Here is a 23689-nt window from a genome sequence, read left to right on the forward strand (position 1 = left end):
CCTGAGTTCAAATCTGGCCTCAGACAATGGCCTCAGTTGTGTGTCCCTGGGCAAGTCACTTAACAATGTTTGCCTCAGTTTCCTCATCTGGAGAAGGAAATGACAAACCAGTATCTTTGCTGAGAAAACCTCAAATTGGGCCACGAAGAGTCAGACATGACTGAAATGACTGAACAAAAACAATAAAATAGGAGGCCTTCAGTAGGCAGAAGGCAGAGTGAGAACATCCAGCATCTTTGGGGAGGGGGATGGGGATGGAGATGGAGGTGAGAAAGGGACAACAATAATAGGTGATATCTATATATTACTTTAAGGTTTACAAGGGACAGTACATCATTTGTCAGCCAGGTGGTACAGTGGAGGGATCATCGGGCCTGGGGTCGGGAAGACCTGAGTTCACATTTTACCCCACACACAAGTTGTAGGACCCTGGGCAAGTTGTAACCTCTGTCTGCCTCAGTTTCTGTGTCTGTGAAATGGGTGTAATAAGAGGGCCCACCTTGCAGAGTTACTGTAAGGATAAGATGAGGTAACTGGGGTTAGGTCACGTGTAAAGTGCTTTGTAAACCATAAGCCACTTTAGAAATGATTTTATTGCTGTTGCCGTTACTGTATTCTTCTAGAACTCCACGAAGTAAATACTACAGACCTTGGTGAGAAAGCTGAGGCTGAGGGAGATTTAGCAACTTGACCCAAATCACGTTAGTTTTAGAGCAGGCTTAGAAACCAGGCCTCGCCTCACTCCAAGCCCACCGTGCTTTCCATTACTCCTTCTTGTCCTGCCTTGGAAGCGACGCCAAACACAGCCTCTGCCTCCCCGGATCCTATCTGCTGCCTCTGTGGGAACATACTGTGGTTTGGGGGGTACAGACATGGGGATTCTGTGCCCATCCCCCCGAATCCAGAGGCGTACCGTCGGCTTATGCTCCACAAACACATGTCACCAGAGCATCTGGGCTGAAAAACAATTTTCTCTATTTCTTCTTTGAGCATCTAAGCACCCCCCTGGCTGCCTTCAGGGAATGAGGCCAGTTCCTGGGAAGTGTGGACCAGGGATAAGAGAGGTGAGGCCTGAGCTTGCTACTTTTGCCTCTGAGAAGTTGGCCCCCCAGGAATGGTTGACGGGTAGGTTTTGGGTTCCCAGAAAGTTCAACAGAGGGAAAAAGCACATGTCAATCACAAAACTGCAGGGGTTAATTCCATGCCAGCTTCTGAGCAGAAAGTCTTTTAATGTTGCCAAGGTAAATTCAGAGGAGAATTTATTGCTGAGATTGATGAGCTGGGCAGTAAAAGCAGACTTTTAAGGAAATGAGCCTAGTGGGACCAACCTTTGGGCAGGATGCAAACATCACAGTTCTGTGGGTTAACTGGGTTGTTTAATCTGACCCTTGGACTTTGGACCTGGAAAGAACTTTAGAGTTAGCCCTACGTCCACCTCCTCCCATTTCTGTAGATGGAGAAAGTGAGGCCCACAAAAGGTCACTCAGCAAGTTACTTGAAAAACTCGGACTAGAACCCGGGTCTCCTGGATTCTTAAGCCTTATTAACTTTTAGCACTTTTGCAACAATGAATTCATCAGATCTTTTCTGGGATCCTCCCTGAAAAATGCAGGACACACCATAGGTAAGACGGGCCTTGTGGGAGGGCAGAGTCCAGGGAAGGCACTGCCCTGGGTGTGATAGCAAGGTCCCAGTCATGAAGGTGATTGCTATCTTTGGATGAGAGGTGGACATAAGGAGAGAAAGAGGAGCTCTTCTATCTTTTGGATGAGAGGTGGACATAAGGAGAGAAAGAGGAGCTCTGACGTGGTCAGATTCAGCACATTTGGACAACTTCTCTGTTTTGCTACGGCTTCGTAGACCCAGACAAACCACCGAGCCTGGAGGCACGTAGGCAGTTACAAGGATTAAGGCCTGCAGTGGTGTCTGCCCGTTCTTTGGGCACCGTGTAAAAGAACTTGATCTCACTTTAGCCTTTTCAATCCCATCCATAGACCCAGAGGATGATCCCTGTTGGGAGATTTATGCTGATTTGAAAGAACAAGAAAAAATACATGCATGCGTCAAACCTGTTATGACCAACTCAAGGAAGTGGTGAGTTCTTATGTACTGAAATTTTCTTGTATCAAATAATAACCACTCCCATCTCTGTAGTACTCTGAAATCTACAAAGCACTTTTCCCATGACAACCCCGAGAGACAGGTAGTACAAATATTAATGCCTCCGTTTTACAGATGGGAAAATGTGGTTTAAATAACTTGTCCAAAGTCACCCAGTTAGTAATTTTTGGATCAGTGATTCCAACCCAGGTCCCTTGACTCCAAGTCCAGCGCTCTTTCTACTGCACAACACCACCCCTCACGTGGGCCATTGAAATATTTTCACTACACATAGATTTTTAAAAGATGTTATTTGTTGTAAAAGGATTTGACCTGAGTGGATATCCTTGGCCATATACATACATATATAAGAAAAGTGCATTCATAGATTCAGATTCTGGGACCATTACATCGTTAACCTCTGGTGGTGATTGTTGTCATTTTTTTAATGACTAGACACTAGGGGCTTTTAGTTCTTATTAAGGGGTATTAACACATCAGAACAGTGGTTAAGAAAACAATTAGTCTCAGTAACCAAAGAGGACCCACAAGGACAATTTGTCACTCGGCAACCCACAGCATAGAATCCCTCTATAATGTTGCATTATTACCAAGATTCATATAAACCACACCTCAGTCATAGGATTCTGAATGGATGGACTGGGCCAGTAAACCCTTGCTCTGATAGGGTCACCTGTGAATAAGGAAGGGATTAGTCTTGCCCTCTATCCTATGAGCCTCATTAACAGGTTTCTTATCCGTACACACAAAGATATAACATAGGAGCCCTACAGCTATCTATGGAAATGGAATATCTCAAGAAAGCTCAAAGATGCGAGAGACAGTGAAGAAAGAAAGGTCAGAATGAGTTCCTTTATTTTATTTAAGGAGATTGGAAATCCATGTAAAGAGAGAGACACCAATCACACGCTACTTATATGTATTGGACCATTAAACATCACATTTGTTCCAGCAGCTTCAACCAACACCTAGACACAGACTTCTGAAAAACAGTGGGGGCCCATGGCCCAACAGGAGTTAGCTAGGAAAGAACTTGTTCTGTCTAGAATCAAAGCATATTAACGACAGGAGGGATCTTAGAACATAGAACTTAGGATGCTAGAGCTGGAAGGAACTTTAGGACATAGGATGTTAGAGCCAGAAGGGACTTCCAAGAAGATCTACACAATCATAGATGGATAGGTCTCAACTTGGGCGGGACCTCAGACCATCTAATCCAACCCTCCCCCACCCCCATTTTACATTAGAAGAAGCAAAGGACCAAGTGATTTATCCAAGGTCACACCATTAGTAAGCATCAGAGGTGGCATCTGAACCCAGGTCCTTTGACTACAGAATCAATTTTCTTTCCACTGCTATCCATCTCTTTCATTTTATTAACACAAGAGAGGTCAGCCTCTCTCTGTCCAATTCGGTTTCCATGCTCCGTACCTTTTGCCCTTAGTCCAGTGGACAGAAAGCCCCCTTCTCCTGCAGGTGGTCTCTAGCTCCGTTTCAGACTAGCAGTCTCATAGCCATGCCCCCAGAAACAGGAACCCCGCCCCCCCCCCAGGTAGCTCTGCAATGTCACAGTCAGGAATGCTGGGCCATGGCCTGGGGGGAGGCTGTGGCACCACGTCTATAGCTGACTTCTGTTCAGAGAGGCTTTGATCAGCAGGGGAGCGGTGGGTGTGGCTAGCCAAGTCCCTAAGCAACACCTGCCCCAGCTCACTACCATTCCCTGGAAGCATGGGCTTTCTACCTGTGTGATACATCTCCTGCTGTGGTCCAGAAAGGGAGATACTCACCTAACAGCTTCAAATGTGGTTTGGGAAAATGTGCATGGGGGCAGTTGAGAAGGGGGGGCATAACTATCATTGTGTATGTGTTTGTATATACGTGTACATACGTGGATGGATGCATATATCCATCACTTCATAGCTCTCAAACCACATTGTCAAATATATACATTATCCAGTTAGAGCTTGACAATAACCCAGCAGGGTAGCCAGGCAGACAGACAAATTATTCTTAGCCCCACTTTACAGATGAGGAAAGTGGCTTGAGGTGAGAGATGAACTGACTTGCCCATTGTCACACAAGCTCATGGCAGAGTTAAAGTGGGGTTACCTTAATCTTTCTACTGTACCAGGTTTCCAGGAAATGTGGAGTCCTCTTTACTGAAACCTCAGGAGAAAGAGCTGTTTCTGCTGCAGTGGTCCATCCATGTCATGGGGTCCCTCCCGCACTCCTACTCCCCTCTCAGCCTCCTTTGTCTCTGCTCCTGACCGCCTGCGCACAGACAATGCCCTCTTAGGCAGGTTCAGAGTGATCCAAGATGGTGGGACCATATTCCCACCTAATCCCCCACAATCCCTGCATCCTCAGACTGTATTAAATATCTTCTTGGCAGCTCCAAACCAACTCACTTAGAGATTCCTAGGGGGTGACGTGGGGATTCAACTGCTTCTGGCTCAAATGCAAGCTAAGTTTTTGGCCCCAAAGCAAAGCCAAGAAGGGCAGACACCAGAGGAGTAAAGTCCCTGGGAGGAGGTAGAAGGCTCCTTCCAGCAACGTGTGTGGAGGATGCCTGGGCGGGGGGAGGAGAGGAGAGGAGCAACAGCGGGAAAAGCTTAGCAGGCACAAGCTCACATCCATGCCCAAGTGCAAGCTCTATCAAAACTAGTCACATGTGATTGCAAGGGGAAAATTAATTTGAAAACTGTTTGCAATCCAACCTTTGCTTCTTGCCTGGGCTTCCTGCTGGGGAGTTCCCAGGCTGATGATGCTCAGGGCAAAAGTGGAGGGGTCAGTTTTGTGTCAGCCTCGGTGTCCAGCAAGCAAATTTGGGTCTTTAAAAATCTTCCTGCTGGGGAAGGGAGTGCTTAGGAAAGAGAAGGATGTGCTACCAGATAGATAGATAAACCCACATATATATTTATAGATACATGTACATGTATGTATGGTTATATATACACAGCATATATGTATGTATATGTAATATATACATGTATATGATATGTGTGTATATAGTATATATTCTGATGCTTTTGGGGGGGAGGCAGGGCAGGACTAAAGAATTAAGTTGCTGATTTTTTTTTAGAGTTTTTGTTTTGCTAAATGAAATGCAACCTCTCTGTGCTCGTAATCAGGAGGAAAAAAATTACAATAATAATAATAATAGCTTACATTTTTATCTCACTTTAACATTTACATACATGATCTCACTTATTCCTTTGCATAGTAGGTGTATTACTATTACTACCAACTATCATCCCGTTTTATAGATGAGTAAACTGAGAACTGAAGAGGGAAAATATCTTCCTTGAGGTCATACAACTAGGAAAGTGGCAGGGCTAGAACTCAAACCTACATCTTTGATTCCAAATCTAAGAGCCTTTTCCCTATCTGAAGCAACCTCTCTCTGAAAATGCAAGAAAATCTCTAGCGCAAGTACTAGCCAATCCAGCCTGCATGAAAAGTGTGGACCAGGAGTACGAGAGGGGACAAGCAAAACCACCGGCCCTTTCCTTACTGTGTCCTCTATGTGTTGGAAAAGCCAGAAAACAAGTTCTGGAATGGAACCTCACTAAAGTCCTTCATGGAGTACCAGGCCTGGAGTCAGGAAGACTCGTCTTCCTGAGTTCAAATCCAGCCTCAGACACTTATTAGCTATGTGACCCTGGGCAAGTCACTTAACCCTGTTTGCCTCAGTTTCCTCATCTGCAAAATGAGCTAGAGAAGGAAATGGCAAATTACTCCAGTATCTTTGCCAAGAAAACCCCAAATGGGGGCATGGAGAGTAGACGTGACTGAAACGACTCAACAGCAACAAAACCCTCACTAGCCCCTGGCAGGATGTGACAATGGTATGGGCTGAGATTTTCTGCTTCAGTTTGTGAAAGATAGCAGTGGTAGGAAGAGGATATGCCCTGTCCTTACATAGGACATGAACCAACTCCCATCCCCACAGAGTGCGCAATTGGTTGGCAACATGGGGCAACCTTGCCCCAGGGTGCTGAATTTAAGGGGTGCCTATGGTACATGCATGCTTCAGGAGCATAGAAACCACAGAGGTTAGCACCTAGTTAGCAAGAATAATTAGTCAAAAGAGAAAGCTGGCAGATGGCAGGCTGGGGCAAGCTCCACTTGCATCTGCCACTCCCCTCCCCTGCCTTCCTCCCTGGGGAAAACAAACAGAGCGCTTCTTGAAGTTTGCCCCTTGAAGGCTTGAGGTACTTGCCCTAACTGCGAAAATTCCTAGTTCCAGCTCTTCCAAGTACATTTAAGAACTTAGGGGCACCTTTACTATTCAGGCTTCCCAGGGGAATAGGTGTTCAACCTTAATTTGACAGGCAGAGTTATTGAAGTCAGGAGAAGTTAGAAGGCTGAATCAGTCTGCTGAGCCACATCGGAATTGGGAGCCAGACTTTGGAGCTCAGAGCTGCCTTTCCTTGGCTCTAACCACTAGACTTTGCTCTTCCTCCACCCAAGCGCTGCTGCCTCTCATCTGTGTGACAGCCAAAAAAAAGGGCAAGTTGCCTTCTGTGCCTTCTGATTCATGTGCATCTGTGAATCAATTAACATCTCACCAGGAGTTTGTTTGGTGACAGATCTGAAAATGCTTGGCACTTCCCACGCAAGTCTCACAGAGAGGGAAGTCAGCTCGCCTAGGTCCTAACCAAAGTGAGGCCTTGGGGATCTTGGCCCTCGGGGCTAGCCATAGCTCTGCAGCCTTCCTTTGCAAAGACTGGGGACCTCAGGGACTCTGCCTGCCTCAGTTCCTAAGTTCTAGAACTGGAGATAATGGAAACTCCTTTTCCAAGACCCTTAATTTAAAATAAGTCAATAAATGAATATGTTTGGGCAGAGAGGGAACCTTGGGTAAATAGGCATTGGGTTAGAGTTGTAAGGTCTTCTGATGCCCAACCAGGGGGTAGAGAGGCCCGTGGGTTCTTGAAGTGGATGCCAACCTATCACAAGCCACATCAGGTTCTACCAAATGCTTCTACTATGCACTTGGTGAGGACCAGCCTAGTTAAGTACAGAAAGCCTCGTGTCCAGAAAACTGGCCACTGGCTTGTGAATTTATTTATTTGCCACTTCTCATGAAACTGGTTAGCAAGGGAAGGAAAGATTTGTCATCTGTGACTAGGAAGCACCCATACTGATAAAATCGTAAATCTTTGAAGTACAGAGTAGGTAAGGTTGGTTTTAGAACCCCTGACGTGACTGTTGCCAGGACAATGAAAATCTACCCTTTGGTTCTAGGCCTAGGCCTCCATCTGGCCCTGCCTGGAGTGGAGGGAAAGGGTAGGGTGTCCATCATGCTTTGGAGCACAATCACCAGCAAGCCAGGTCAGGGAGAATGTGAGCAACTTGGCCCTTCCATCTTTGCTCATCATCTGTTTTTGACTTGGAGTGGGAAGGTGGTATGTTTAAGGTAAACAGCTTAGCCAGCCTGTACCAAAGGATCTAGCCATGACCTGTGTTTTAAAATATACCCATGCATCCTTCCTACCCTGAGGCAAAACTTACCCCAACTGTCCTTTGGTCTTTGCTAGATTTCCAGTGAAGCTTCCTTATTTTCTGTGTTTCCTGGAAATGCAAAGGGTTTTGTGGGGAGTAAAGGTGGGTGTGCCTGATGACTGCCAGGGGAAGAAAATTGAGGTGAACCTCCTTTTTCATGAACCTTCATACTGTCATGGGGTGCAGAGCTAGAAGGACCTCAGAGAGCCTCTTGTCCAAGATTTCTTAACCTGAGGTCCATGAAGACGTATCAAGGGGTCCATTAAATTAATAGGGGAAAAATTTTATATCTTTATTTTCACCTTCAATAGTTTAAAAAAGTTATTCTGAGAAGGGGGCCGTGGGCTTTACCAGATTGCCAAACAATAATGGTTACAGTGTAGTCCAACTATATTTTGAAGATGAGGAAATTGCAACCTAGAGAGATCATGTGATTTATTCAAGGTCATACAATGAGTTAGTGGTAAAGGCCAGGGTAGAGATGCAAGCCTCCTGCCTCCTGAAGGCTTCCCCTCAACACCTCGTTACCTATTTTTATCTGAACACATTTTCCGAAGAATGGCACGTGCATGTGTGTGCATGTGCGTGTGCATATGCGTGTGTGTGTGTGTGTGTGTGTGTGTGTGTGTGTGTGTGTGAAAGGGTTGGCAGTTGGGAGGTGGTGTAGCTTGACATTACAGTTTACTCCTTCCAGCCTCCTTCTCCACCCTCTTGCCCCGCTGCCCTTTTGCCAGACTCTTTGCCCAGCACCCAGGTTATTTGTGCCACATGGTATTTTCACTGATCCCTGGGGGAATGAGCCTTGCCCAGTGACCGAGCTGCTGCATCTCCTTTCTCCTTTTGCTGCTCCCTGCCCTTGGTCAGTTTGACAGAATTAAGCCATCATCCTGACCTCCCTGCCCCAGCAGGTCAACAAACCATCCTTCACCTGGGACGAGGGTATGCCTCTAGGCTGAGAGAGTGAAAGCTACCCTGAGCAGAAAAGCAAGCAGATGATATAATGGGAAGACTGATAGAATTATAAGTCAGAGGTTATGGGTTCCAATCGTGGCTCTGGCATCTCCTGGCTGTGTAACCTTGGGCAAGTCATCTCATCTCGTGGGCCTCAGGCGCCACTGTAAAACGATGAAGCTGGGCTACTGATCTCTGAGGTCCCTGGCAGCTATAAATCCTAAATCGTATGAACAATGAAGGCCTCCCTCCCCTGGCTTTCAGGGGCTGGCTGGTGCTAATCCCTGTGAGCAGGGGGCAGGGCCTTGCTGCATTTCTAGGGAAGGTGACTTCAAAAGAAGCAGAGGGAAAAAAAACCCACCATCCCTGACAACTGAACCATGACTACTTCTGCCTGCTAATGAGGGTTAGGATGCCGGAGGGAAGTTCCTGACTGAGGGAATTTCTGTCAACCTGGACCCACAGTCTGCAATCACAGCAGGAAGGGTTGGGTTGGGGCTGCCTCCTCCCCTTGCTTTTTAAATGAGGAACACAAGACTATGGGGACCATACATTCCTGGTCTGGAGCTCTCTCTATGGACTGAGGGGCCTGGTCCATGACTGCGAAGCCCACAGGGGATGGGAAGCATGGGGGAAGGAGGGACAGAGCCTCCTTCTGTGGAGCCCATGGATGGGGGCACTTTCCCCAGGAGAGCCATGACCGCTCCAGCAATACCCAGGTCACCCAGAAGGGCAGAGCCACACATCTCCTGGCCCTGAGGCTGAGCCTATCCACCAGCAAGTGGGAGGGAAGAGATGGGCACACAGCCCATGCTGTAACATCTGGGCTTGGCCCCAAACAGCTTGTGCCAATAACTACCTCCTTGGCACAGAAGAAAAAGAACTTGCCGTGAATGGGGAGTCTTTCACTGCAGGGTCTGGGGATATAGCAGCAGGCAAGAAAATACTGAGCTCAATCTGCTTTTGCCACATGCTTTTGGGGGCAACAGAAGCAGCTTTTCCAAATCTCTCTCCCAACCCCACTCCACCCCACCTTGTATCCTCCATTCCTCATCTCTCTTCCTGTTGGGTTAATGTTCTCCCAGACAACAGAGCTGCTCTGTGACCCATGCAGAAAGCCCCAGTGCCAGGCTTGGCCCAAATAGGTGGCCCATGTGAGAGAGGTATGGGGCAGAACAAGGTAGGGCTCTCTGAGGATCGGTCTTCTCCAAAGGAAACAAGGTTTCATGCTCTGAGACTGAATGAGATTCTCTTTCCATAGTCCTAGAAGGCCAGGCACAGACTACAGCCCTGCCTCCCCTGGCCCATAAAAGCCCAGAGTCTCCCAGGCCATTTTGGCTCAGGGAATGCCTTGTCCTGGGGATCAGTCTGAGAGCTGACAAGTTAAGGGAAAGGAGCTAACAGGTCAGTGTATGGCTCAGGGCTGCAGCCCATTCTCAGCTACAAGACCAGAGGATGGGAGAACCACCAGGGAAGCAACAGCATGGCTGGAGGTGAATTTCATTGCACTTAGTAGGGTTTGGGCTAGACAGGGGTGGCCTCCAGGCCACATGTGGCCCTCTAGGTCCTCGAGTGTAGCCCTTTGACTGAATCCAAACTTCACATAACAAATACCCTTAATAAAAAGATTTGTTCTGTAAAACTTGGACTGTCAAAAGGCTGCATCCAAGGACCTAGAGGGCCATATGTGGCCTTGAGGCGGCAGGTTCCCCATCCCTGGCTAGGATGTTGAGAATAAGCCCAGCTTGGGAATCCTGATTGCAGAAAAGGCTGGGGTGGGGGTGGGGAGGTAGAGACTTGCATGATGCCTGAAGGTGAAGGTTTGGAAGTCCAGGCTGGTCTCAAGGTATAGAAAAAGATCCTTTCTGGGAGGCACAAAAAATTAGCTGCCTCCTTCCCTAGTCTCTCACCAATTTGTGCCAGCATGGTCTTTGTGCACCCCACCATGCTTTTTGATCTGTGCCCATCACACCTGGGTAGGTGCTTGGGAGCCCCCTCCACCATCTCTGATCCAGCCTGGGCCAATCTCACGGCCCCAGGGACACTGCTTTTACGTGAAGGCCCAGGCCAACCTCTATTCGCCATTGACAAATCAGAGATCAGATGAGGAGAACTTTAAGGAGGGCTGAATGCTGCGACTGAGGGTTAGCCTGGCTGGATTCAGGTCACCCAGCTCCCACTCCCAAGAGAGGAGATCAAAGGAAAAAAAAATCCATGCTCCTTACTTCATGGCCCCCTTGATGAGTCCCTTAAGACTTTTCCCCCTGAACATCACCTGAGACACCCATTCTTCCTCACTGCCCCCCAAATCCCATCTTCTCTTCTTTTTGCACCCCCAGCTCTGGTGGAAACTGTTATTACCATTGTGTCTTTTTGACACAGGGAAACAGAATTTTGACAAATCCAATTAGATCCAGACCTGGCAAGAATACCTATTGGATGAGTAAAAATCTAGGGCAGGTATAAAATATGGATCTTAAAGTCATCTTCATACTTGTGTCATAACCTAGATATAGCTACCAGTGGTGTGAATAGGTATGTATGTATGTGTGTATGTGTGTGTGTGTATATATATATATATACATATATGTATGTATGTATATATATATATGTATATATATAAACACCCTGATATATACCTCCAAAATTTACCTCCCACCAGCTGATCGATCTGGAGGAAAACTTTACATCTCCGAACCTGGAGAAGAATCTTTGTCTCTGGCTTTTCTCAACTCTTTGCCTGCAGGGACCACTGTGATATCATCAGTGGCGGGAGGACAGTTCGCCCTGACTCATGGACAAAACAACACAAGAGTTTGGGGAGAGAAAGGAGGGTGGAGCCGCAGGGGTGGGAGAAGAGAGAGGTGAGTGAGGATGGGGAGGGGGCTGTTGGTCCCACTCTAATTTTCCTCTCTGACTGGTCGGATTTTCATCTCGGTGAATTTGAGCGAATACTGCCATCCTGTCCAGGAGGACCACTCGATGCCATCCGCGTAGGAGGAGTGGTGACCCCGGAGGTACTGACCGTTGAGGTTGGAGGTGTGACAATTACGATACCACCAGGCCCCGTGGTAGAAAGCCGCGCAGTTATTCTCAGAGTGGTCGTTGTCTTGGTCCTTGGTGGTAAACTTCATACCATTGTGTTTCAGGAAGGAATCACCTGTATGCCAACACACACGCGCGTGCACACGCGCGCACACACACACACACACACACACACACACACACACAAAACAGACAAAAATAATAGCTCACATTTCTCTGGTGCTTCAAGGTTTTCAAATCTATTTTTCCACAGAAACTCTATGGAATGGAGAATATAAGTGTTATTATCTACATTTTATGGTGGAAGAAACTTCAATTCAAAAGGTAGCGGATAGAGTACTTGAACTGGAGTCAGGAAGACGCGGGTTCAGATCCTGCCTCCAGCATTTATTATCTTGGTGACTTTAGGCAAGTGACAACTTTTCGGAGCATAATGAACAGAATCGGACTAAGGTCCCTTCTGACACTAAATTTGTGACCTGTGATTTGCCCATGGACCCATAGCCACCAGGCCTGTGTTGATATCCCCACCCAATATCTCATTTGCTTCCTGTAGTGGTGTGATGGGCTGGAGCAGAGTAGGCACTGGAACATAAGCCACAGAATGTCAGAGCTCAAAAGGAATCTTAGTCTTTGTCTCATCCAAGCCCCTCCCCCAACCTGACTGAGACAGAAAATGAGGGCCAAAGAAGGAAGGAAGCATTTAGTTTACTAAATTGTGAACTCCATCAGGGCAGGGCCTTCGTTTTAAATTTAATTTTTTTTTCCTTTTGGGTGTAGAACAGCTATATTTTCTCTCTACACAAGCGGACACACAAAATGCTAAACATGTAAGACTCCCAAATATTCATTGACATAAAGCCTTGAAGTATCAGCAATGATAACATGACTTTGGTTATCCTGTCCCAGGAAGTGGAGACAAAACAAGCAAAGCACAATTCAGTTTGTGGGACGGCTAAGTCAATATTTCACCTTTCAACTTGGTCCCACACATTCCAAACAATTTCCTCCGGGTGTGTGTCTTCTGGCAAGCTCAGCCAGGGGTTGGGCTTATTCTCTCCGGCAGGAAGTAGTGCAGTGGGTGTCTAGAGGCACCAAGTGAGGACTCCAGCTCTCCTAACCCCTCCAACTGCCTCTGAGCCTGAACATAACCAGCCCAGGATCATAGTTCAATCACCGTCAATCAGGCAAAGAAACAAAGCAGACAAGGCGACCAGAGACCTAGGCTTAAGCTGACCTCATCTTTTCTAAGAAATTGCATTTCCTCCCTAACTTTGTACCGTGCTCTGCATATTTGATGGTTATGGCTTTTCTTAAATTCAATGCAGCTTAAACTTATCAAGTGTGTACTATATGCAAGGCACTCTGTTAGCACTAGGGAACTCGACAAAGAAGAAAAACAGGCCCTGCCCTGGGATACAACATGTGTATCCTGTGCCATAAGGACAGGTGAGATCATCTGAGGAGCTGAGAATGCTGGCATCTAAGACCACCACAAAGGGCTTCTATAGGAGGGGGCACCTGAAGTGACAACTGGTTTGGCTTCCTCAGGTGAAGACCAGGTCTACTGACTCCTAGTGCAGTGTTCTTTCCACCCAAGGCTCTTGTGGATAAAGCCTTCCACTGCCTTCCTAGCCCCTAGTCCCTGTACCCTATGCCAGGTAAGTCCCTCTCAAGACAGTGCCCAGAATTCTCGTTCTGAACAGCCAGGATCCACCAATAGTCTTAATGACTATTTGCACTAAGGAGAGTGGCCAGATAGAGCATTGAGATCCAGTCTTGGCCTGCCCGTCCATGGCCACCTCTGAACTGGCCTGATGGATATGTTTCCTTGTTCATGCAATCCAGCTCTAAAATAGCTCGTTGGACAAGCTTTAGTCCTATGGGTCATCATCAAGACTAGAGAAACCTGGGTGGGGTGGGGGGAAGAGAGAGAGAATATATGTGTGTGTATGTGTGTGTGTGTGTGTGTGTGTGTGTGTGTGTGTGTGTAGGGGGATGGAACTGGAGGGCTTCATCCCCAGGTGAGGGGAACAAGGATAGAAGTAATCCAAGGGATTGTGGAAAGAGGTGTGCATGGCTGGCAATGGTCTAGACAGTACTTCTTAAACTGTGTTGTATCGAGCAACTTCACTGCAGCCTTGGTTCTGAACACAAAGCATGCGCACTCTGCATGCCCATGCCCTCAGGCCATGCAATGCCAGTTAACATTGCTGAAACTGGAAAAGGGATCTTGAGTGGAAAAAGTTGAAGCAGTCTTGGTCTAGAGCATCGTTCAATGCCCGTGGAGTCTTCCTAGAGGAGTTAGGCAGAGGGTGGCCTCATCACAGTATACAGGTAAAAATGGGTGAAAAATGAACATGTAGGCCAGACTTACAGCAGGTGGGTAACCTAATAGGGACCCGGAGGTTCAAGTCCAGGCAGCCTTAGCCCCATGGAAATGGTGGAAAGGAAATAGGAGGGACTGAGGCCTTTGAGTGGAGGAGTCTTTGGTACCAGCTTTCCCTCCTCCATCTGCTACTTCTCTGTACCACTGCCCATCCTACTTAGTCCCCCAAAGCACAGGACTTCTGTTATTGTCTTGATTTGCTCCTGTTCCCTTAGGCTAATTCTGTCTTCGAGCTTTATGTTTCCTCTCCCAGGGTCTAGATTTAGAAAAGAGCTTTTAGGTCAAGCACCAAAGGTTAACCCAACAAGACTCCGTTGATGGGGAGAACATCTACCCAGAACCCATCTGTATCTGCCTGGATACTCTCCTCAACCCACTGTTGGGTGATTCTGATGCAAATTCCAATATCCAAGCTGGACCCTGCTGAGCTAGCCCATCCCCTGAACCATACCTGCAGTGCCAGAGTAATCAGCAATGGTGATTGGGTAGCCGTCCTCCTCTGGGTCCACGGAGAACAATCCCACAGCAAAGTTTCCATAGTGGGCATAGGCTGTGCCATTGTCAAAGTCCTCTAAGTCTATGTGCAGCTCATAGGTGGCCTGCATGGTCAGAGCGTGAATCCTCTTGAGCCCTAAGAGCGAGGGAGACAAGTGAGGGAGACTGATGGGGATCTGTGAGGGGTTTGGCGCATCGTGGGAACTCAGGCGCAACACAAATCAAGTTTTATAGCTCCAGAAAGCAGAACGATGCTCTCGAATGGAAATGTGTATTATAACCACCCCCCTAGCCCTTATACTAGTTCCTTCTTCCTGTATGTTGTTGTTCATTCGACTGAAGGTCCACAGAGCCATTGTGCTGACCCTGTTGCGTGCCTGTGAAACCCGGACACTCCGCCAGCGCCATACCAGGAAACTAAACAGCTTCTATTGAATTGTCTTAGGAAGATTCTGAAGATCATCTGGCGGGACAGGGTACCAGGCACTGAGGTCCTTTCTCGCGTTGAAGTGCCAAGCATTCAAACTCTAGTGCAGAGAGCCCAACTCCGATGGGCTGGTCGCATAGTCTGAATGCCAAACATAGGTTTACCTAAAAGACTGCTTCACAGAGAACTCACACAAGGCAAGCACTCACAAGAAGATCAGAAGAAGCGATACAAGGACACTCTCAAAGGTCTCTCTAAAGAACTTTATGTTGCATTTGTGAGACATGGGAGATGCTGACACAGGATGGCCCAACATGGTATGGCCCCATTAAAGAAGGCATTGTGTTCTACAAGCAATACAGAATCACAGTAGCACAAAGAAAACATGAGGCATCTCCATCACAAAAGTTCCAATGGACTATTTGTGGCTGGCCTGTGGTAGAGCCTTCTGAACTTGTAATGGTCTAATCAGCCGCAATCAAACATAGCATACCTTGACCCCAATATCGTGATGTCATTTTGGTCTTCTTCAAATATGAAGGACAAACAACAAACAACAAATTTCGTTCAATTATTTTTTGGTTGTGTCTAATTCTTTGTGACCCCACTTGGGGTTTTCTTGACAGACATACTAACATGGCTTGCCATTTCCTTCTCCAGCTCATTTTACAGATGAGGAAACTGAGACAAACAAGGTTCAGTGACTCACCCAGGGTCACTCAGTAAGTGTCAGAGGTCATATTTGAACTCAAGAAGATGAGTTTTCCTGACCCAAGGCTCAGAACTCTATCCACTTCACTACCTAGCTGCCTGCTTCTTCCTGCGTACATCTATTCATAATGGATATGTTGCCTGGGAGAAGAAAGTAATGTCTCAGCCCTCCCCCCTTCAGTTTCCTCCCTTCCTCAAAGATTTTTATTAAATAGAACTTATGAAAGAGAGTAGCATGGATAGAGAACAGTGGTCTTGGAGTCAGGAAGATCTGGTTCAAGGTTCAAGCTTTCACTCTGAAGCACACTCACCTCTGGCCAGGGGCAAGTCAACTGACTTCTCAATGCCTTAGGCACCTCCCTAGGACTAAAAGTTATGGATGAGCTGCACTCTGCATTGGTGGAGGGAGTGCCTTACTCGTAGGAAACCACAAGTCCATAGCAAAACTAAAGCCTAAGCCTTACCAAAAATTCTTGTGGATTGCTGGACTATTTTAGAATGGATCCATAGGATTATAAAATGATAGAGCCAAAAGTAACCTGAGAACCTATAATGTTGAGCCTGATGGGACCTTAGACCCTAGACTACTAGAGCTAGAAGGGACCTTAAAACAGAATGTTAGAGGTGGAAGGGACATCAAAATGGAATGTTAGAGCTGGAAGGAACTCTAAACCAGAGACTATTGATGCTCTGAAGGACCTTAGAATGTAGAATGTCAGAACTTTCTGAAAGTGATCTTAGGACACAGAATAGCAGAACCAGAAGAGCTTTAGAAGTCCTCTACTCAAATCTCTTTCCTTATTCCATCCCCACCTTACAGATGGGAAAACTGAGGCCTGGAGAGAGGAAGTGACTTCCCCAAGTTCATACAGGTGCCATCATTAATAGTATAGGTGGAACTATACTCTTACTTCCCCCTGTCCCCATGGAACCAAATCATAACAGATTATTCTTAGGTAGACACATGGTTAGGAGTTATCCTCCAAATTTACCAGTATTAAGATAGTGACAGCAGAAGGGGATATGGACAAATGCCCACAATTGCTGTGTTCTTGCAATACCCCAAATTCTTCTCCCAATTTCTCCAGGTCAGCAGAATAGTGGATGATCTAATGTCCCTTCTGTGTCCTAAGGTCCTCTTTGGCTCTGATATTCAGCCTTCTATAGTCCTTGATGGCTCGGGTGTTCTCTGGTTTAAAGCTCCTTTAAACTCTAATAGTCTAATAGTCTCTAATAGAACTCTTCCAGTTCTAAAATTCATCTACTTTGTCCATTCCGTCTTTCCCTCCCTTCCTTCTTCTAGCATACTTCACCTCAGTGTAGGGCTGACTTCAGATACTGCATGCGTGAGCACACACACCCGCAGACGCACATGCACACATAACTACCCCCCACATACAGCTTTCCTGCTGGTTTGATTAGCTCTTGATTAAGAGGGCATTTAATTAAACACCTTATGAGTTATCAGCAGCAAGTGACATTTCATCAGTGAGGTTTACGTCTCTCTCAATCTCTCCCTGCTGCCTCTCATCCTAGAACTCTAAGCCCCGTGCTTTTAATGTGTGCATTTTAATGGGAAGAGAAGACAGCAAGAATCTTCCCCTCTCTAGTTTCAGTGAGGAACCTTCCACCTCCTAGTTCCAATTGAAAGAAGAAAAAATGTCTAGGTTAGTAGTTCCCAGTCCTTTGTCACTGCTGATAACCTGCTGGTTTTGACCTCAAATCTGTTGGACCCCTGCTATACTCAGTTCTCTCTCCCATGATGCCCAAGGCTGTGTGGTAGGCTTGGGGCAAAAGAAGAGGTAATTTGAGTAAGAGAGAGCCACATTTTATGAATAAATGTTCTCCTGGGGTGCTATATGACCATGAGTAATGGAATATAGCAAACTCTCTGAAGAATTAAAGTTACATGTCATCAAAAGAACAATGGACAGGCAACAACATATGACTAATGAAGAATTATGAAGGAAAAAGGCTATGATCATAAGTAAGTATGGATATTAAAGGAAATAAGTTAGTTATTGTGGGAGGAGAGAGACAAAGAAAGAGGGTGAGAGGGAGGGAGAGGGGCAGGGAGAGAGAGAGAGAGAGAGAGAGAGAGAGAGAGAAAGGAGAGAGTCAGCCATTGGATAGCCCACATATTCCATTGGTTTTCATGAAATGTTCATTTCTAGAGGAAAGCTACCAACACTTTGGATGGACCCCATTCTGGAGGATTTATGGGAGATTATGGATGAGAGTTGCAAAGCAGGGGAAGACACAGGTGGTCACAATTGGCAACACTGGGAGGAGGTACATCAATAAAATCACAGAGTTCTCAAAGTATCAAATAATAGAAATAAGTGTACTAGTCACTAATCAAAATTCTGATATTAATTCATGATGTCACATAGCTTAATGAACCAACTGTTCAAAATGTTTGCCATCAGTGCCTATGCATTTCTGAGATTGATGTACCATGGGCTGACCCACATGCACACACACTTCTACACTTCCTCTTCATTCTCCCCATCTTGTAGGTCAGGTGTCCTCATAACCTTTAACTTAAACTCATTATTTGCCCAGCAGTGGCTACACATGTTTTTTGGTTGCTTACTTTCAAACATATTTTTCCAGTCCATTTTCCAACAAGTCTTTAAAACTCACAAACTCACTGAATTTTAGAGTTGGAAGGGACCTCAATGGCTAGCTAGACCAATCCATGACCAACAAGAATCCCCACTTTTGTATACCTGACAAAAGATCACCTATCGCCTATCCTTAGCCTGAAGGCCTCCAATGAGAGGGACCCCAGTGTCTTCTATGGCAGCCCATTTCACTTTTGGACAGTTCCAATTGTTAGGAGGTTTGTCCTGACATGGAGCCTGTTTTTTTTCCTTGTGATGTCTATCCTTTACTCCTGGTTCTTTCTTCTGGGGCCAAGAAGAATAAATCTGATCTCCCTTCTCCATGGTAGCCCTTAAATACTTGAAGACAGCTGACATTCCACCATTTTGAATTTTCTCATGATAATGACTAAAATCAGCACCCTAATTGCTCTTATTGGGGCAGCTAGGTGGTGCAGTGGATAGAGCGCCGGCCCTGGAGTTAGCAAGAGCTTAGTTCAAATCTGGCCTCAGACCCTTACTAGCTGTGTGACCCTGGGCAAGTCACCGAACCCTGTTTGCCTCAGTTTCCTCATCTGTAAAATGAGTTAGAGAAGGAAATGGCAAACCACTCCAGTATCTCTGCCAAGAAAACCCCAAATGGGGTCACAAAGAGTTGGACACAACTGAAATGACTGAATAACAAAAAATTGCTCTTATCATAAAACAATATTATTCAATGATTGCGCTTCCACACTACATTTTAAACATCTTAAAAACTGTGCATCTTTAGGAAAAAACCAAACTATCTGACTTTCTAGTTGCCCTCCTACTTACACTGAATGGCTGCCTGACTGTAGGGAGGAGAGGGGAGAAGAAGGTTTGTGACCACCCTAGGTCCCTCCACCCTGGCCCCAGCCCCACACTGACTATCCCTTTACCTTCACTGCTTCTACTACTTAAACTTCCATGCCATTCTTTACAAGGTTAACTCCAGAATCCCTTCTATAGGTGCCCTCCAGTTCCTCCTCCTGGCTTTGCCTTAGCTTCAAGCTTTTCCAACATCCAAACCTTACAGAGTTGCTACATTCTGCCAGCATTCCTTCATCCATTTAGTAAAAAGTGACCAAGAGCCAACTGTGTTCGGAGCATTGTGAAGGGCTACAGAAATGAAAAACCAAAACAAAACACCACATTCTCCCCTCTCCTCCCCACCCCCACCCCATTCTTTAAGGAGCTTACTAGTTGGAGATAAGACAGGGACAGAATGAAGTAAAACAAAGAATGGGATAAGTATGCAATGCCAGGCAAGTCCTCTGACCTCTCAGAGCTTCAGCTTCCTCATCTGTAGATCACTAAGATTCTATAAGTGGCCAGATGGGAATTGGAGGGGGGGGACCAGGGGAAGGCCCCACCCCCCCCTTCTGAAACATCTCCCCTATTAGCCTGTCCCTGATGCCTGGAAATCTACTTTTAATGAGTCAATCTTTTGGGTTGAACATTGCTCACTCCCTTGAGCCTCTCAAAATGCAAATTCTCATGATACAAACTCCTGAATGTGAATGAATTTATTATATGCTTTAGTCCCAGAGATGTTGCAGCAAGAAAGCTCTGGGTGTCTTGGGGGGAAGCAAGGAGGATTGTTGAAAACGAAGAGGATTCATTTTGAGGACAAACTTGGAAGGCAGTGTAGTGTAATGGAAGAAGTGTTAGTTTGGGGGGGGTCAGAGGACCTCATTTTAAAATCCTGACCCTGCCAACTACCACCTGGGTAAGCCACTTTATGTCTCTGGAGTTCAGCTTCTTAATCTGTAAAGATTAAATCTTGGCATCTGTGTGACCCTGGGCAAGTCACTTTGGACCCTGGGTCCATTTTCCTGATCAGTAAAATGACGGGATTGGAATCCATAACCTTGAAGGCCTCTTCCATCTCTAAATATTCGAGCCTACAATCTGGAAAGGCCTCTCCCAGCCCTAAATCTATGATCCAGCTAGCTCTGGGAACTTAGGGATCTAAGAGATCGCTGGCTATAAATCTGGTCTATCTTGTCCACAGGTATTCCAAGGGCTGAGGGTACCCCTTAGATTCCTGGAGTCATATCCCTGTTCTGCAGGAGTTAAGAAATTATTTTTAATATAATTTTCTTCCCTGGTCATACCAGCTCCTATTCCTCATCTCTACTCCTTAAGAGGAAAAAAAAAGGGAAGGGGGGTGACTTCTCCTCTCTCTGTGCCTGCGCTCTCTTCTCTCCAGCCCCGTATTGATTTGCCCTCATTGCTTCCCACCCTGGTCCCCCGTCACCTTTACATGGTTTAATTAACTGCTCCTTCATTCCCCTGCTCCCAGCCCCTCCCCTGGGCTTGGTGTTCGAGCTAGCTCCCCAGGAACTCAAATTAAAAGATGCTGGGCGAGGAAGCGGCGGGGGGAATGGGAAGAGATGGGTGGGCTTAAAAATAAATAACCCACCGCACACTGATGGGAAGTTTGCGGGGGCTTGTGTGGCGGAGCTGCCGCCCCTCTTCGCTTTGACATTCACATCAGGGCTCCCAGCGCCTGCCAAGAGCTAATCAGGGCCCGACTAAACGGCTCCTTCCCGCACCTTTTGGAAGCTGCGGATAGATTTCAATTAAGATGCCTTAATACCAGCGCTGCAGCCAGAACAGCTCCAATCTGCTGCAAAGGGAGATGGGGGAAGGAGATGCCAGGGAGCGCCGCACCTTGTCTTCCCTCCCTCCGCTCCTCTTCTCTTCCTTTTTCAGCACACCGCTTCCCTCAAGGACCTTTTGTCCCCTTCATGGAAGAGGAGAGAAGTGAAGAGCCCTGAGCTGCAGCTGCCACCTTGGCTTGGCCTCTCCTCTCCTCTCCTCTCCTCTCCTCCCTTCCCCTCCCCTCTTCTCCTCCACCAGACAATCCAATTTGCTCCCAACCTGCCTCTCCATCCTTATCTCCTGCAGTCTCCCTGTAGGAGCCTGCCCACCACAGTCAGCCAGGTAGCCTCTCCATTCCTCCTTCTCCCTCCCCACAATTCCTGCCTGCAGGAGTTTGCAGGGGTTCATAACCTGAGATTCATAGATTTCATGGGGTTCATGAACTCGGGGTGGGGGGGGGGATTATTTTTTATTTTTACTAACCTGTAATCGAAATTTAGCATTTCGTTCCATTATGAGCATAGGCAACAAACCACAGTAGTAACAGTAGCACCCGTGGCATCATCACCAGTAGAAATCACAGATCTTTTCATCTCCTATTACAGCTGTTGCAGATATCTTGGAATATCATTTATGCTCATCACTACTTAAAATTACTTTAGTTATCAGACCCACTCCTAGTTATGTTACTATAGCACAAATGTGGGTTTTTAAAAATGTTTTTATAACTGTACTCCAATAGAATTTGTTTCCTTTGTAATTCTGAATATTTTATTTTATGCATTTAAAAGCGTTGTTCTGAGATGAGTGCCTTAGGCTTCATCAGCCTGCCCAAGGGGTCTAGGACATAACAAAAGGTTTAGAAGCCCTGAATTATACGTTTTCTGGGATCTGCAATGTCCAGTTTCCTTCTCTTGGCCTCTCCAACGACTACCCTTTCTTTGAGGCCCAGATCACAGCCCGTCTCATCCAGAAAGCCTTCCTAGACCACCACTCCAGCCCACATATATCCTCTTTCAAACTTGTTTGGGTTTGTGGTCTATGTTGTAACCTCGACCCCATATTTCATCAGAGGACTAAACTTCACAGAAAGAAACATTTTCTTCTAATGCAGGTAAGCAATGGTTCTACAGCTTAAAAAAATCTCAGGTGGTTGCCTCAGGGTGGGAACTGAAAAGTAAGTTACTTGCCCAGGGTCACACAGCCAGTCCGTGTCAGGGGCAGGACTTGCACCCAGGTTTTCCTGAGTTTATCCACTATACCACACTGCCTATCACACAGGATCATAGTATATCTCTAGAGGCCTTCTAGTCCGACCCATCACTTCATAGCTGAGGAAACCAAAGTTGTTAGGTGACTTGCTCAAGATCACATTGGTTATATGCGTCAGAGGGAGGATTTGAACCTGTAAGGGGTTTTTATCACTTTCATTCATTCATATGTGAATTCATTCATTTATTCAACTAACAAATTAATTTTCCCTGCTTCAGAATATATGGGACCCCTAAGAGGGTTTCACGACCAGAGTTCACAATGATGCGGGAGGTCCATGAGGGATAGATACCTAACCAGTGTTCTCCAGTGAGTTTGCCAAAGCCATCCCTGTAGGCCTCCCAGCCTCGGAAGAAGTTGACGGAACCATCCTCCCGACGCTGGAAAACCTGTGAAGGAGAGACCAATGAGGAAGGAGAATTAAAGACTGGAATCCTGGAGAAGAAATGAAACCCCTCTCTTCCTCCCATCTCCAGATGACAGGACCAGGAGAGTTGCCCTCAGTCTGTGGGGTGTGGGTCCTGGGCTGACATGGCTCGATGTGGGCTCAAGCTAAGTTCAACTCTCTGGAGCTTTTTTCCCTAAGGAAGCTCAGTTTGTTGGCAAACTCTTCTGGAAAGGCTCTGAGTTGGTTGCATCTGCTCTATCTGGTTAACTTGGAAATCACAGCTGGATCTTAGTGCCCTGGGTTCCTTGGGAAAGAACTCTGGTACTAGAGCCAGAGGGCCTGGGTTCAACTTTGGGTACCTCAGTCACTTTGTCACCTTTCATCCCATCTTCCTTATCTATGAAATGATCAGATTGGATCTGATGGTATTTGAGGTCTGTTTCAGGTCTTGGTGTCAGGACCTTTAAGGCCCAGGCATGCTGTACTTCCCAGAGAAGCTCTACTTAAGGTGTTCATTTAAGAAAAATCTGGAGACCTGGCTTCTAGTCCTGGTTCTGCTAACTCATTGGAGACCCTCTGTGGACCTCAATTTCCACGCCTGTAAAAAAGGGAGATGGATGAAATGGCCTCAAGGCCTCTTCTTGCTTTAAAAAAAAAGAAAAGAAAAAGCTTATGCTGTTAAATACACATATATGTATATGTATATATATATATCCTTTCCTTTGACAAATAACAAGAGGTTGGAATTTCCTCTCACATCTCCTGACTCCCAAAGGGCCCCATCTAATTACACAATATGCCAACAGCCAAATTACTGTCATGCCTTGGCAAAGGTGCCAGTGGCCACCGAGGGAGCAGTGGATGGAGATTCTCCCTGGGACGGATGAGAGAAGAGAGGAAAAGGGAAGCCCGGTTCTCTGGCCAAGGTGTGCCTGGTGTGCCAATGAGCCCCCGTGGTGCTTGCAGGGCTTCCTTTTAATAACATCCTTGATTTGGGACTCGGGAATCCCAGTAGCTAAATTGCTTTGAAATAAATGCCATGTCGGTTCCTGCCAGAGCTGCCTTGAGTATTTATAAGATTCACTGACAATTCTGTTCCTTGCTTGTTACACACACACACACACACACACACACACACACACACACAC

General features: G+C 46.5%; 1 protein-coding gene and 1 long non-coding RNA gene across 2 annotated transcripts in view; one reads left to right on the forward strand and one right to left on the reverse strand.

Annotated features, from left to right (window-relative positions):
• Window positions 1-1430: 1430 nt before the first annotated feature.
• LOC118843439 lies at window positions 1431-15014 on the forward strand. Its single transcript, XR_005009914.1, has 3 exons — window positions 1431-1624; window positions 1995-2094; window positions 14852-15014. It is a non-coding gene; the product is annotated as an uncharacterized LOC118843439 (long non-coding RNA).
• The window catches only part of FIBCD1 (fibrinogen C domain containing 1), a 56891-nt gene continuing 44658 nt past the window's right edge, over window positions 11457-23689 (reverse strand). The window contains exons 5-7 of the mRNA XM_036751082.1: window positions 22446-22542; window positions 14466-14645; window positions 11457-11740 (exon numbers count right to left, since the gene is read on the reverse strand). Of these exons, the coding sequence (XP_036606977.1) occupies window positions 11481-11740; window positions 14466-14645; window positions 22446-22542 (537 nt within the window). The 3' untranslated portion in view covers window positions 11457-11480. The remainder of the gene's footprint in view (window positions 11741-14465; window positions 14646-22445; window positions 22543-23689) is intronic.

The sequence above is a fragment of the Trichosurus vulpecula genome, chromosome 3, assembly GCF_011100635.1.
Source record: "Trichosurus vulpecula isolate mTriVul1 chromosome 3, mTriVul1.pri, whole genome shotgun sequence".
In the NCBI taxonomy this organism is placed as follows: domain Eukaryota; kingdom Metazoa; phylum Chordata; class Mammalia; order Diprotodontia; family Phalangeridae; genus Trichosurus; species Trichosurus vulpecula.